This window comes from Rhinoderma darwinii, chromosome 4 (genome assembly GCF_050947455.1).
Source record: "Rhinoderma darwinii isolate aRhiDar2 chromosome 4, aRhiDar2.hap1, whole genome shotgun sequence".
NCBI lineage: Eukaryota > Metazoa > Chordata > Amphibia > Anura > Rhinodermatidae > Rhinoderma > Rhinoderma darwinii.
In genome coordinates this window covers 44,697,502-44,714,227 of record NC_134690.1, presented here as the reverse complement: position 1 = coordinate 44,714,227, position 16,726 = coordinate 44,697,502, and the positions used below count along the sequence as shown (strand labels likewise).

At 41.8% G+C, this 16,726-nt stretch overlaps 1 protein-coding gene across 2 annotated transcripts in view; it reads right to left on the bottom strand.

Annotated features, from left to right (window-relative positions):
- The window catches only part of SMC6 (structural maintenance of chromosomes 6), a 72,748-nt gene that overhangs the window by 23,535 nt on the left and 32,487 nt on the right, over positions 1–16,726 (bottom strand). For both annotated transcript variants that reach the window (XM_075861068.1, XM_075861069.1), the window contains exons 12-18: positions 15,584–15,672; positions 14,483–14,647; positions 10,956–11,134; positions 10,631–10,832; positions 9,559–9,673; positions 7,083–7,243; positions 966–1,101 (exon numbers count right to left, since the gene is read on the bottom strand). In XM_075861068.1, the coding sequence (XP_075717183.1) occupies positions 966–1,101; positions 7,083–7,243; positions 9,559–9,673; positions 10,631–10,832; positions 10,956–11,134; positions 14,483–14,647; positions 15,584–15,672 (1,047 nt within the window). The remainder of the gene's footprint in view (positions 1–965; positions 1,102–7,082; positions 7,244–9,558; positions 9,674–10,630; positions 10,833–10,955; positions 11,135–14,482; positions 14,648–15,583; positions 15,673–16,726) is intronic.

The following is a 16,726-nucleotide window of genomic DNA, read 5'->3' as shown; positions in this document are numbered from 1 at the left end:
GTCAACGTAAAGAAACTGCACAGGCTGATTTTAACTCCTTAATGACCGCCCACCATCTTTTGACGGCAGGCGTTGCAGGTGCTTAGTCTACAGCGACGTCTTTTGGCGTCGCTGTAGAAGAGGCTGATGGGCGCTCGTCCTCTAAGCAGGAGCGGTAACTTACAGCTCCTGATCTTAGAGCAGCCTGCTGAATACAGCTGGGGTCGGAAAACATTCGGACCCCAGCTGTTTAACCCTTTGATCGCCGCGATCCGTGGCAAGATCAAATTAACTCCCCGCTTTGATCTAGTCACCGAAAACCAGGTGACATGATCAAACACTGGGGAATCCCTCTGCAGTCAGCCCTGAGGACCTACAAAGGACCCCAGGGCTGTCTGTTCAGTTTGCCTGCTGTACTGGCACACTATGTGCTGCCCTAAAAGCAGCCTGTGCCATAGTGAGAGTGTAATGTATTAGAATACAGCAGTATGCGAATACATTACAAGTAAAAAAGAAGTTATAAATAAAAGTTATCCCTTAATGGGATTAAAAAATAAAAATTAACAAAAAAAAAAAAATAGTTTTGCATAAAATATATTTTATTGCCCCCTACATTAAATAAAAACAAAAAACCTACACAAATTAGGTATCTACACGACCATAATAACCTGAAGAACTAATCTAATGGGTTATTTAGCGTGAAACGTGAACGGGATAAAAAATAAACAAGAAAAACGATGCAGAGAATCGCTTTTTCTTATATTCACAGCATAAAAATACATTTTTTCTACCTCCAAAACTATGAAAAAAATAATAATGACTCCTCCCGCATAAAACAAGGCCTCATACGGCCACGTCAATGGAAAAAAAACAAAAACTACGGCTGCTGAAATTCAGAGAGGTAAAAACTGAAAAATGTAGCTGAACATGAAGCCATTTCCAGGCCCGGTCATTAAGGGTTAACAATTGCTATTGACATCATTTACCTGTATTTTTTTCTTTGTTTCGTGATGTTGGCGGAGTAAGCCGTCATTTTTCCTGATGTCGCTGTCTATGGAACGTACCCCCTGCTGAATAGTGGGAAACTGAGCTTCAATGTGACTAACTTCTTTCTCCAGGTGACTGCAGAAAACAAAACAAAAGAATGTTTATTAACCCCTTAATGACCAGGCCATTTTGCACGTTAATGACCAAGGATTATTTTTATGTTTTCTCACGGTCGCATTCCAAGTCGTAACTTTTTTTTTATTCCGCCGTCATAGCCGTATAAGGGCTTGTTTTTTGCGGGACGAGTTGTATTTTGTAATTGTAACATTTTTAGATGCTTATAACATATTGATTAACTTTTATTAACTTTATTTTAGGAGAGTATTGAAAATAAGCAGCTATTCCAGCATTGATTTTCACGTTATAAATTTACGCCGTTTACTACGCAGCGTAAATAACATGTCACCTTTATTCTATGGGTCGGCACGATTACAGGGATACCAAATATGTAAAGGTTTTATATGTTTGCACAATAAAAAAAAATTACTTGTTTTTGAATCGCCGCATTCCAAGAGTCTTAACTTTTTTATTTTTCCGTTAATGTGGCCGTATGTGGGCTTGATTTTTGCGGGCCAAGGTGTAGTTTTCATTAGTACTATTTTTGGGGTACATAGGACTTATAGATTAACTTTTATTTATGGGGTGAAAGGGAGAAAAGAGAGAATTTTGCCGTTGTTTTTTGCATTTTTTTTTGGATGCCGTTCATCCGGCGGTTTAATTGTGTTCATTTTATTGTTCAAGTCGTTCCGATCGCGGGGATACCATATATGTGTATGTGTGATTTGTTTTGACACTTACTAAATAAAACCACTTTTTGGGCGCGCTTCAATTCCGGCAGTTGTCAGGCTGTGTATAGCACTGGCAGTACCCACACGATATATCCGTCCTTTTGCGGGAACTAACTCCTGCACAGGATGGAAATATCCGTCCTTCGTCGTAAAGCGGTCACACACCATATACAGTATTTTTCGGACCAGCAAATGCACCCGACTATAGGACGCACCCAGGTTTAGACTTTGGGGTTCACATTGTACTCCTTGCAGTCTCAGGTAAAAAGGGAGTTAATTCCTGGTAGTCGAGGGTAGACGATGGGGTTATTAATTTAGTCTCTAGTGGTAAAAATAGCGGGTCATAACTAGGGTATATTATTGGGTAAAGTCTAAGGTATACTGGGAAGAGGGGTATAAAACATTTTCTCCTGGTGGCCTAGTGTAAATGGGTGGTTCATACATGACAGTCTAAGGTTGTTAATATATTATTCCCAGGTGGCCAAGTGTAAATAAGAGGATTTTTTTTTTTTTAGCACTCACTGTAAAATCCTTTTCTCATAAGTTTCATAGGGGGACACAGACCGTGGGTATAGGCTGCTGCCACTAAGGATTAAAGTGTTAGTTCCTACACAGGCTATATGCCTCCCCCCGACACGGAGCTAATCAGTTTGTACAGAAGTAGAAGTAACCAGGAGAGGCCACCAGAATGTAAACCTAGAAAAAAAAATTTGAAATAAAAAAACTCTTAATAGGTCGGATCCACAAACAAGAGGAACCAGTAAATGCAAGTAGATGCCTGGGTGGGAGCGGTGTGTTCCACAATAAACGCTAAAAGAAAAGGTTATTTTCGGTCAGTACTCAAAAAAATTCCTCTTTTCTCTTTCGAGTTATTCGGGGACACAAGCGGTCGTCTAATCTACTGATGCCTGCAGAACCTTGTGATCGGGAAAAACATTCTGGGATGCAAACTTGTACAATTCATAGAACAGAGTACAGTGTGGAGAACGTCAGGAAACGGCCGCACGCACCTGTCTTTCTCCAAACCGCAGGCACGCCAGCCAATGAGCCCCCATAGGGCTGAAGAAATGAGCCGTTAACCGGCAGTGGAAAGCTCTGCCTTTAGTGCGATAGACTTGTATATGGTGTGTGGCAGGATGACAAAGACAATTGTGGCCACATCGAGAAGTAGTAGAGAACATTCACCAGAATCCGAAAAAGTCCTAAATGAATGCGACTGTCACTCAAAGACCAGGTTAAGGTCCCGAAAAGTTGTGGGCCAAAAAACAGGAGGGGGCGACCCATTGGAGAGCAGGGCACACGTCTGAGAAGAAACCTCGGTCTTGCACACAGATCCAAACACTCCTGGGGAAAAGAAAAAAAAAAATTGTAGACACCTCTCTAAGAGGGGAGTCCAGTGAAGAAAAGACAGGTCAAAGGGTGGCCCTGGGGAATAATAATTGGAGAGGAGAACTCCTGATAGGGTTCAAAAATACCAGCAGGGAACAAGATGAACAAGCAATGGGAGATCGATCACAGCGGGCTAGGATCTCCGGATAAAGCAAGCGAATGTGACACAGTTTAAGGAGGAAAGGCTTCCATGGAGGAAGAGCACCTGGAAAACAATCGAGCAGGAAGTCTGTAGAATGTCCAGGATGAATTAAAGGTCGTCCAGGGTTCAAAAGGGAAGTGGGCCCGAATCAGAATATCATCCAAGTGTGGTATGATAGAGAGCCTCCTGTACTGGAGAACTGCCCAGAGCATGGCGAGCACCCCCAGGAGGGCTTAAGGGGCCGGCGCCAGTCTGAAGAAAGCACCGGTGCGCAGGACGTATTGGAATGCAGAGATCGTATATCGATCACAGAAAGAAAACTTGGTCACAGTCTTCACTGACTCCACCTGAAGAAACTAACCCTGACAAAATCACTGAATCTAGGAAGGAACGGCCAGGCCCAGTCCACATTGAGACCAGAGAAGGACTGGAGTTAAAAATTCTGAGAACCCACCACCTGATTAATGGGGACGAGTGCACCCTGGAGGGGGAGGAAGGCCACAGCGCAATGGTTAGGAGAAACGGACTTAAAAAGCTTTCTCTGTAGCCCAGCAGGGCCTACGTCATAGCGCGGCGCAACAGTACACTGCCCACAACCTCACCTGAGTGAGGGCTGACCGTCACAGTTTTTGTAGGGGGAAGGGAGAATTCTTGACACTAGGAGCCTCAGAAATCTCATCCAGCCTGGGAGCAAGGAGACAGGAAAGAGAAGACCCGTGAGGTAACTTAGAAGCTGAATCAGCTGCCAAAGGTTGAACTACAGAGCCTGGTGAGATCGACCCTATAGGTACAGTGCGCCAAGAGTCTCCCAGCACCCAGAGGAGCCTCGCTCTATGGAGAGCTCTATGAGTCTCCTGTACCTAGCAGAGGCTCGCTGCATATTTTATTTCTGTAAAGGGGAACCCGGGAACGCCAGTGCAACCTGGGAAGCTCCAAGATGTAAGGTCTGCTATGGGAATAGTGGTAGATCGGCAGGTCTACCACTGCGAAGCAGGCTCATTGGCTAGGAGGTACAAGGGTTCAGAGTGAGGGAAAAAACCCAGAGATAAGAAACTTGTGAGCAAGTGGTCAGTAAAAAAAAAACTTGTCAATATTCCGAAAAGGAGAAAAAAAAACAAAAAAACCTCAGAACCCAGGAAGATCCAAAGCATATCCCGGACTGCAGTGATAAGTCTGTCTCACGGGACAGCCCTTCTGGAGGACTGTACAGCATTTAATTCCTATTTAGTATTGGTGTGCCTTCTCTTGAAAGAAGTCCGGTCTCGAGGAGACGTCAGAGCGCACCGGCCGGTCATGGAAGGTTTACAGTTCAATACCCAGGTAAGAATCAGACCTGGCCCGTTGTACGGGGACAACTGCAAATAGAGGGCCTGTTACACCAAGGTGCAGAGTGCAGCCTCCTAGGAAGGAATCAGTCAGCTAGACAACCCATAGACTTGTATTGGCAGTGTGTCCGTGTTTGACGCACTTTCTCTCTGCTACACCCTCCTGCTCCCCCCTCCCCACTACAGAGACCTATATAGGCAGGCAGTGAGGTGACACCCCCCCAACTTCTGCAGTCCAATTCTACTGAAGCAAGAGACAGATTTGCTTGACAACACGGGGTGGGCAGCAATTACAAAAGCGAGAGACACCTAATGGGAGTAACAAATTTCCACAGCATTTGAGCTATATTAGATTAGCAGAAATTGTTTCTATTTGTTTTTAAAATTTGGAAAAAAAAACAGCAGTTCGTCACACTTTTTTGCCCCCTAAATTTTCGCTGTTTACCGTGTGGTATAAATAACACAATAACTTTATTCAGCGGGTTGTTACGATTGCAACAATACCAAATTTATATTGTTTTCTTACGTTTCACTGTCACACAGTAAAAAAACTTTTTTTTCCCAAAACTATTTGTTTTTGTGTCTCCATATTTGAAGAGCCATAACTTCTTATTTTTCGGCCGATGCAGCTGCATGAGGGCTTTTTTTTTTGCGGGACGACTTGTAGTTTTTATTGGTACCATTTTAGAGTAGATGCGAGTTTTTCATCACATTTATTTAAGGCAGGATGCACAGGCAACAACAATTCTTGCATTGTTTTTACGGCGTTCGCCAAGCGGGTTAAATAATGTAATAGCTTTTTAGTTGGGGTCGTTACGGATGCGGCGATACCAAATGTGTGTAACTTTATTTATTTATTTTTATTATAAAGCATTTTGTAAAGGGAAAAAAGTGGGTTTTTATCTTTTTTTTTTACTAGTCCCACTTGGGGACTTAACTATGCGATCATCTGATCGCTTTTATAATAGACTGCAATACTTCAGTATTGCAGGGTATCACTGCCTGTCCGTGTAAAATGGCATGGCCTAGCAGGCATTAGCTAGAGGCAGACCTGGGGGCCTTTATTAAGATCCCGGCTGCCATAGAAGACACCGGCACCGTGCGATCGTATAGAAGGGTGCCGGTGGGGTGAGAGGGGGAGACTCCTCTCTCCCTCCAAAACCACTCAGATGCGGCGCTCGCTATTGTGTGCCGCATCTGAAGGGTTAAACGAGCAGGATTTGTGCCACTGTGTAATTTATTTTTATAAAAAATTATTTTTACTTTTAAAGATACAGCTTCTATATATCCTGGATATATAGAAGCTTTATTGTGTGCTGAAATCTGAATCCGTCAAGGCAGGGGGACTGACTGCTTCGGTGACAGCGGGTCCTGCGTGGATCCACCCGGTTATGGATCACATCTAAGTTAACATTAAAGAGGCTCTGTTACCAGATTCTCAAATCCCTATCTCCTATTGCATGTGATCGGCGCTGCAATGTAGATAAGAGTAACGTGTTTCTTTTTTTTTTTTTAAAAACGTTCATTTTTGGCCAAGTTATGAGCTATTTTATATATATATATATGCAAATGAGGTTTGAAATGGACAACTGGGCGTTTTTTTTTCGTTATGTCCAACTGGGTGTGTATTGTCTTTAACTGGGCGTGTTTACGTGTATGACGCTGACCAATCAGTGACCAGTCAGCGTCATACACTCCTCTCCATTCATTTACACAGCAGCGATCTGCAGCCACATACACAGAGATTAACTTTACTGCAGTGTCCTGATAATGAATACACATGAAATCCAGCCTGGACGTCATGTGTATTCAGAATCCTGACACTTCTCTGTGAGACTCCGGCAAGGGAAGCGAGATCTCGCGAGATTACGGAGGTAAACGAGATTTAGTTTCACTTGCTGGAAATCTCAAAGATTCAGAAGTGTCAGGATTCTGAATACACATGACGTCCAGGCTGGATTTCACGTGTATTCATTATCAGGACACTGCAGTAACGTTAATCTCTGTGTATGCGGCTGCACATCGCTGCTGTGTAAATGAATGTAGAGGAGTGTATGACGCTGACTGGTCACTGATTGGTCAGTGTCATACACGTAAACACGCCCAGTTAAAAACACAATACACACCCAGTTGGACATAACGAAAAAAAAACATCCAGTTGTCCATTTCAAACCTCACTTGCATATATATAAAAATGGTCATAACTTGGCCAAAAATGAAAGTTTTTTTTAAAAAAAAAACACGTTACTGTTATCTACATTGCAGCGCCGATCACATGCAATAGGAGATAGGGGTTTGAGAATCTGGTGACAGAGCCTCTTTAAATACAGTGTTTAAGTTATAAAAAAAAACAACACAAAAGGATTCAAAAGGTTTTCATAGCCTTTAAAGTAGAATGAGAACCAAACAAACCTGATTTCCCCGTCCACATCGCGGCTCAGACATCTGGCTCGGTTGTATTCGGAGGAATAATAGCGGTTTTTATACACCTGATCACCATCAGCAGTAAAAGCCTCTCTGCAGTTTCTCGGTGGAAGTCTTTTCTGCATTACTTCTCGAGCTTCACCGTTACTCTAAGGAAACATTGAAACAGTAAGTTACACTTCTAGTTGTATGTTCTGCTACATGTTAATAACCACACAACAAACTAAAAAGTATTGGTAATGAACAGTACAAGACACAATTTCTAGTGAAATGCATCTGTGCCGGCCACACTCCATGGCAGAAAACTGCAGGCCAAGTAAAGGTCTAGCTTGAAACAACATTTTACAGCTCAAATCTAATAAACATATCGATAATTTTGCAATAAAAAGGAAGTATGACAGGCGCAAATAAAAGGTTATTCATTGCACATTTTAAAAAAAGTTATACAATTTTCCAATACACTTTGTGCATCAATTTCCACCGACTTTCAAGAACTCTGCTTGCCTTCATTCAACAACTTGTTTACTTTCAGTAGGTAAACATCTGTCCTGGTCATCTGATGGACACACGGCTCTGGTAACTATAATGTAACGAGACCAGCAGCTGTGTGATCATTAGATGACCAGGACAGATTCAGGACAGTCCAATTCCACTGTCAAAACATAATGAAGGTTCTAACGGAATGACTGCAAGCAGAGAGCTTGAAAACCACGAGGAATTAATACAGAAAGTATATTGGAAAGTTTTACAACTTTTCATTATACAACATATAAGCTTTATTTGCCGAAACCAGAATATCCCTTTAACCCCTTACCGACCAGGCCTATTTTGGCCTTAATGACCAAGCATTCTTTTTTCATTTTTCTCATCTTCACATTCCAAGAGTTAGAACTCTTTTATTTTTCCATCAACGTAGGAGTAGGAGGGCTTGTTTTTTTTGCGGGATGACTTGTGCTTTTCAATGGCACCATTTTTTGGTGCATATATTATATCGATTAACTTTTACTAGCTTTTTTGGGGGAAGGGAATTGAAAAAAAAAACGCGTTATTCCTGCATTGTTTTACGCTTTTTACATTTACGCCGTTCAATATGCGGCATAGCTACCATGTTACCTTTATTCTATGGGTCGATACGATTACGACGATACCATAGGTTTAGGTTTTTTATGTTTTACTACGTTTGCACAATAAAAAACCTTTTAAACAAAAATAATACATTTTGGCATAAACGCATTCCAAGAGCCATAACTATTATTTTTCCGTTGATATCGCCATATGAAGGCTTGTTTTTTGCGGGACAAGGAGTCGTTTTCATCGTTACTATTTTGGAGTGCATGGGACTTATTGATTAATTTTTATTATTTTTTTTTGGTGGGGGAATACAGAAAAAAAGCGATTTTAACATTGTTTTTAGCGGTTTTTTTTGTACGGCGTTCAGTATACCGTTGAATTAATGTGTTAACTTTATTTTTTGTGTTGTTTTACGATCGAAGCGATACCATATATTTGTACTTTCATGTTTGTTTTTACACTTTTATTAAATAAAACCACTTTTTATGGAAAAAAATGGATTTTATTTTCAATGTTTTTTTTAGTTTTATATTTTAAGTCCCACTAGTGGACATCACCATGCGATCTTCTGATCACAGATATAATGCTTTGGTATACTTCGTACACCAAAGCATTATTGCCTGTCCGTGTAAAACGGACAGGCAATATATTAGGCCATGCTTCTGGCACGGCATAATAGGCATACAGCCAGGGCAGGCCTGGGGGTCTTTGTTAGACACCCGTCTGCCATGACATTCCCGGTCTGCCGATGGGTGACAGAGGGCGCTCCCTCCCTCTGTCAATAGATTTAAATGCCGCGGTCGCTATTGATTGCGGCATTTAATGGGTTAAACGGCTGAGATCGAAGGTTTTTTCAATCTCGGCAGTTGCAGCGGGAGCCTCGGAGCTATGCGCGCGCACTCTACCACTCACTCGTCAGCTCTCGGCAGACAAGGACGAAGCCGAGAGCTGAAGAATAAGTGGGAGCGTGCGCGCGCATATCTCCGAGCTGCGCATGCTCTCCTCTCTCCAGCTCTTGCTGTGACACTGTCCATAGCGGGTTGGACACGGTCACAGCGATTTTACACGCCCCATTGACAGTTCAGGGGATTATTTTAATATCGGGCGCCAAATATAACGGCACCGATATCCAAATAACGGAGGAGGATAGGAAAAAAAATGTAAAGTGCCCCAGGGTTTGTGCAGCCCTGCCCATTACATGCTGCACATTTATGGGCAGGTGAAAGGTTCTCTTTAAGACGACTTTACCTGGGAAATGTTGCAAACTGTTGCCTGAAAGTGGAGTTGTCCTTTAATTACGTGCAGTAATGGAAAACCTAATGTTGTATATGACAACGACTGATCCTGGTAGGAGCGGAGATAAATCATTGTGTAATATAGAGAATTCAGATACCTTAATAAGTAGCACCGTCTCAATTCCTCTCATATCGATCAAACAGTTGGCAACTACGGGGTTATCAATTTCCAAAGCGGTCAATACGGTTGGATAATCTGGATGAACCACTGCTCTAAAAGATACATTTAAAGTATATATATATATATAAATAAAAGTGTTTTAATACCTATATGCAAACGTCTAAAACAAACTACATTTTTGACATGACATTCATACAACAATTTAAAAGGGGACCCATCACCTACATATAAAAGTTCACGATGTGCAGAGTTCATACATGCCATTCAATAGAAAGTCTATGATCAAAACCTCAGACATGTCAAAAGTTTTTGGAAAGTTATTTACACTTAAATACAGCAAAAATCTCAGCGATCTGTTAAACATTCGAGTCATGGAGTTGACAAGTGGCCTGATTTGGTTCAGGGGGTGAAAAGATGTATAACTATTCATCTCCTTACCACTGTAGTAGGGGGAAAAAATGAACCCCTAAATGTGACACGTATCCGCTCTCATTGGTAAGATGAGACACGTGGACTAGTTGGGTCCTCCAGAGGGAAGACTTGCTTGTTGAATCTTCTTTCATTGTATAATTAACAGTTAAACAACTTTCCAATCTACTTTCTTTACCAATTTCTCAAAGATTACAAGATCTCTGCTTGACATCTTTCAAAAGGAACCTTCGTAGCTTCCTTCCAGTGGATAAAAGTCAGTCCTGGTCATGCGATGGACACACAGGCGCTCATTCGTTTCAGTAGCTATCAGAGCTGTGTCTTGGACACGCAGGTGCACGGCTCGTTACATCACATGAGCAGGACAGATTTGTATCCACTAAAAGTAAATCGCGATTTGTATTGAGTGACAGCAAGCAAAGCTCTTGGAAACCTTGTGGAATGAACACAAAAAGTATATTGGAAAATTGTCTAACTTTTCATTACACAATGAATGACCTTTATTTGCTGAAACTGGAATATCGTTTTAAGATGGATAGATAGGTCAATACTAGCGTTTAGATAATTAACGTAGAGGATTATTAAAAAGGGATATAGAAGCAGTGAATTTCCCTTCTCACCTTTGGGAAACGTTATACATCTCATTTCGGAACTCATTGACAATTATCTGTGGCCTATGACCATGAGGGAAGACTTTGGCCATGATGCTTTGCAGCATCCTCTCATCCTGATGGTTGTCGCAGCAGAAGGCATGGAGTAGAGACTTCAGGCAGCTTTCCACGGCCAGCGCAAGCTGAGGGTCTTTCAAACGTATGCAGGCACCTAAGACACATGAAAAAAAAAAAAAGAAGAACTTTTAATTGGCCCAATCACTGGTGTCTCAGAAGTGCAAAAGCAGCGCCAACCACAACACCGGATCTATGGACTGATAACAAAGACACAAACCTAATGGTCCAATGGGCTTTTTCCTGAAACGTCTCTGCGTGTAAGCCCCATCAATTTCAGAAAGCAGCGCGGGCATGTGCTGTCCAAATCTTCTCAACCTGTCCGTCTTACTATCCTGCAGCTCCTTTATCTGTTTTTTAAGAGCATCCACTTTGTATTTTTGCTCACGCTCTGCGTTACTATTGAGAATGACAGGAAAATATTGGCATCAAATAATGTACAACTCCACTTAAAAGATCAAGTCTCATGCTGTTAAAGGGGATTTCCAGTTGCTAAAAATTGATGGCCCATAGCTGATGGGTCGGTGTCTGACTCCCGGGACCCCTGCCGATCAGCTGTTTTGAAGGGGCCGCAGCACTCGTACGAGCGCGGCTTCCCCATCATTTCTTCTTCTTGCGCACAGTGAATTAGAGTTGTCACGACACCAGAATTTGGACTTCAATACCGATACTTCGAGTAGTATTGTGATACTTGATACCAAAACGCTACTTATAATAATAATAAAAAAAAGTTCTTCCGTTTTCTGATGTGAGGCGTGTGGTGTGATTAATTTTGAACCTCCACGTGCCTCACATAATGGACAACATTGGGTTAATGTGTGAGGTACATGATGGGGTTAATTACTATTAATGTGAGGCACATGGAGGTTCAAAATTCATAATACCGCATGCCTCACATTAATAAGTGAAAGAAAGCAGTTTAGTATTTTATAACAGCGTTAACATGAATAACGCTATAAATGTGTTTTTACGGTAGCGGCGATACCGAATATGTATATTTTATGTATCGAGACTTATTGTAATTTTTATTGTAATGTGTGTGTAAGTGTTTTTTTTTTTTCTTTAACATTACTTTATTTTTTTTTACTTTTTATTTTTAAACTTTAATGTACTGGTATATATCTACATGCCAGTACACTAGCCTGTGTACGGATAGTACACAGGCAGTTGTTAGGACATACCTCAGTATGCCCTAACAGGAAACATGATCAGACAGCCCTGGGGTCCTTCAATGGACCCTGGGCTGTATGCCCATATACGGTATGTCCCTCGATCGCATCACAGGAATTCCCTGTGACACGATCCAAAGGGGCATCCCCCCCTTCTCATTTACCTCTGAATGCTGCGGTCAGCTTTGATCGCAGCATTCAGGAGAATAGCGGCGGTGATGAGAGGTTTCTCTGATCTCCACCGTTAGAGCGGGGCTGTGTAATACAGCACTTGCCCCGCTCCTGACAAGTGCACACGCTGTCAGCATGAGGTGATGTGGCCGGAGCTGCACTAATGAGCGGCGATGCAGGCACTGAGGACAGAACATGGGGGTGTTTTGCAGTGTGCCCGCCATGTTCCGTCTTCAGTGCCGGCGCTCATTAGTGCAGCGCCGGCCACATTACATCAAGCTGACTCCGCGCGCTTGTTATCAGGACTCAGGAGCGGGGCAATGACTGTATTACACATGCATTCATGTATTACTATACTTAGCTGTGCGGCCGCACAGCTTAGTATAGAAATACATGAAATAACGGTATCGAACCATTTGGGGGTGCACGGTATCGAAGTTGAGGCCATCAATTTTAGAGACTGGAAAACCCCTTTAAAAGGTTATGTACACCTTTGAAAACTTTTTTTTGTTAATAAAAATGTATATCACTGTGTTTGGTTTCCACTTTCGAATTGCTTTTTATTAAAAATAATTTTCTACTTTTTGAGATACTGCTTTGTATCCGGTTAACCGAGCAGCTGTATCGTGCGCCGAGACCTGAATCTGTCAGGTTCAGTGTCAGCGGGTCTTGCATTTCTCTGACGCCTAGGATCCACCTGTTATCGATCACATCTAAATTATGAACTCAGATGTGATCGGCAACAGCTCGATCTTGCGTGTCAGAAACATGCAGGACCCGATGACACTGAACCTGTCAGTCCCGCTGACCTGACGGATAGAGGTTTCAGCGCTAGATACAGCTGCTCTATAAACAGGATACAAAGCAGCTGTATCTCAAAAAGTAAAAATAATTTTTAATAAAAAAAAAAAAAAATCGAAAGTTGCACCAAACACATGGATACACAATTTTGAAAAAAAATAATTTTTTTTCCCCCCAAAAGGTGTACATAGCTTTCATTTAAACGAATGTTCCTGTTAGCAGGCATTCCAGATACCACCTTTGACTGACCGCTTTCCCTCAATAAAGTCTTCCTTAAGCCCTTCCCGACATTTGACGTATCCATACGCCAAAGTCGGGTAGGGGGAAGTATGGAGTGGGCTCACGGAGTGAACTCGCTCCATACGATGCCGGTGTCGGCTTTTTGTTACAGCCGACACCTCAGAGTCACGAGCGGCATCACGCTCGAGCGCGATCCCACTCGTTAAGTGCTGCGGTCAATAGTTAGAAAGAGGGGGGCGACCCCCTCTAACAGCTCAACGCGCCCCCCCCCCCCCCGCAACGCAAGGGGGGCGATAGTTGCTATGGCTGCCTGGGGGCCTAATGAAGGCCCCTAGGCCTGCCATCTTTGTGCACCTTAATAGAAGCCTGTCAGAATCACGATATACTGCAATACATTAGTATTGCAGTATATCGTGCAAGCGATCTAACGATCACTGGTTGAAGTCCCCTAGGGGGACTAATAAAAAATGTAAAAATGAGTTAAATAAAGTTTTTTTGCGTAAAAAAATTTGTCAAATATTAAAAGTTCAAAAAACCCCCCTTTTCCCATTTTCCCCCTAGAGCACAGTAAAAAAATTTTAATAAACAAACATAATTGGTATCGCCGTGTCCGTAAAAATCTGAACTATTACAATATATTATTATTTAACCCGCACGGTGAACGCCGTAAAAAAAATTATAATTCTAAACGCCAATATCTCTATTTTTTCGGTCACTTAATCTCCCACAAAAAGAGAAATAAAAAGAGATCAAACATGTACACCAAAATGGTATTATTAAAAACTACAGCTTATCCCGCAAAAAATAAGCCCTTATACCACGTAAATCGATGGAAAAATAAAAATAAAAGTTACGGCTCTCGGAATTTGGCGACACAAAATACATTTTCTTTTTTACACTTAGGTTTTTACTTGTAAAAGTAGTAAAATATAGAAAAAAACCTATATATATTTGGTATCGCTGTAACCGTATTGACCCGCAGAATAAAGTTAACATGTTTTAATTGCACAGTGAATTCCGTAAAAACGGCGAGCAAAAAAACCATGGAGGAATCGCTGTTTTCTCCATTTTCTACCCCACAAATAATTTTTTTCCTGTTTCCTAGTACATTATACGGCAAAATAAATGGTGCTACGAAAAACTACAACTCGTCCCGCAAAAATCAAGCCCTCATAGGACTATATCGACGGAAAAATAAAGACGTTATGGCTTTTGGAAGGTGGGGAGGAAAAAAACGAAAATGAAAATCTGAAAAAGGGCTGCGGCGGGAAGGGGTTAAAAGGGATTATAAAACATGGGGCAGATTAAAAGGGATATTCCAACCATAGGTATATACATTAACCATTACTGAAGTGAAAAAACATACAGAGATTTGTTGCGTTCTTCCTTATCCCTATAAAGGGCTTGCTGAAACTGGTTGATCTGCTCTGAAGTTGTAGCATCTTGGTCATGAAGTGCTTTTATTTGAAACTTGAGCTGATTTATTTCTTCCAGTCTTGCGACCTTTTCTTCCTCAGACACATTATCTGAACTAAAATAGATACGAGGACAAAGACATTGGTTAAAGTAAACCTATCACTTGTCGTTTTTTCCTAATTAAAACCAGATCGTAAAACCTAATCCATCTTTTTAAACCGTTTTTATTTTCGGATTGTAGATTCTATTTACTGTACATGATTATGGGGGCGGCCATCTTGCCTGAGCTGCAGTGAACAGCATTTAGAGATTTGCTTTACAGCAGCCACATGGACCACAGGGGGACAGCGTCAACCGTTACCCCCATAAAAGGAAAGATCCAAAATAAAATGAACTCTAATACGGCCACTAAGCGAAGACGGACTATAGAAGGGGCATATACGTAAATGTCAACGCTTTTTATTCTCAACATCCTCCCAGTGGCAACCGCATATACCCACGGTCTGTATCCCCCAAAAGACTTACAAAAAAATATGATTTACACAATAGGTCATTTTCTGATGCCACATTCCCTTCAAGATGTAGCAGTCATCATTAAGGGTCCATCTTTTTGACTTCCGCTTCTGGTCATACAGATTATAGTGCCAGAACCAAGCCCAGTGAAATATCGGATATTCTGACTTTTTTGGTAAAAGGTTAGAATACCAGATGAAAGAAGTTTCGTAATGTATCGAAGTATAGTGTATATATATAGTATAATGTAATTATACTGTAAAATGAGAAGAATATTACCAGCTACCAAGGAGTTCTGCAACTATATAAAAGCAGGTGGGGGACTGCATTTATAGAGGTCACAAGACTCCATGGTGACTCTTAGAATTCTCAATAATTGACAGTACTGGTGCACTTTTCCTTATTCTCCATACCTCATCTGTTGCAGAACTGTTACAATACTGAACAACGCACACTGCAGTTGCTAAAGAACCAACCTCTAACAGAAATAAAAAATAAAAATAAAAAAGAGGGAGCACTACATGTCCTATGCGAGCACCTGTTTTGTAACTCGTGGATACGTCTGTTGAGCTGCTCGGCGTCCCTTTCCAGACGTTTCAGTTCCATCCTGAAACGGTTATACAAAACCTTAAGTATAAAAACAAAAAAAAAAGTTTATGAATTTGTCACAAAATTGTTAGTTACTAGGGACCTCAAACAATCTGCCGACAATGCGGTGGGCTTACAGAGGTGAGGACGCGTGACAAGCCAGAACTAAATAATGACATGATAAAGCAATGAGTGACTTGTGTCGAGGTTTGTGAATTGCGTAACACAAGACGCGGTAGATCTAGCCTCTCCGTTCTCCTGACATCTGTTACAGTAAATACTTATACTTCAGCATTATCATTTTAGGAGTAGTATATTTTCTTAGAACTCTGCTTTGTGTTGATCCTCGGTTATTCCTATTAGTAATGCAGGAATAAATGAACAACTGAGTACTTGCATTCCTATTACGTAGGCATGTCCATATGCAAACTGTCCAAGCAGTGCTGGTAAGTGAATGGCACTGCCCAGTTTATGTATACCCTCCCAGGAGGCGTAAAGGGCCTTTTACACCGGCCGACACATGACCGGTGCAGTGAGCGCCGTTACACCAGACATCGTTGATCGGCGCTCGTTTGCTCCTGTCACACAGAGCTATGGATGGGGACGTGCAGTCGTTACTCTGATCGCTCGTCCCCATACATTATTACGTCGGCAGCGCGTCTCCCTGTTTACACAGGGAGATTTGCTGCCGACAACAATAATCTTTTACTTTTTTAAAACTATACGATCAGCAGATGAATGAGCGTTTGCTCGTTAATCCGCTGATCGCTGCCCTGTTTACACGGTGCAATTATTGGCAACGAGCGTTATCGGAGCGCTTGTCTACCCGATAATCGTCCTGTGTAAAACCCCCTTAACAGAAGGATAAAAAGGTCTAAAAAAAGATTTTCCAGAATTGGATTTCACCATGCCTAACCCTTTGTTCCCCTGGGAGGTGTGGGTCTGGCAGCGACTAATCCCATCTCCCTATTGATATATAACATACACACCCTGCCTTGCCCAGGGCAGCTTTGTAGTGACTGGCCACCTTATCATTTTTAAGTCTTACTTTCTGTCCTGATTGACTTTCAAATATATCTTAACGTTCGGGGCT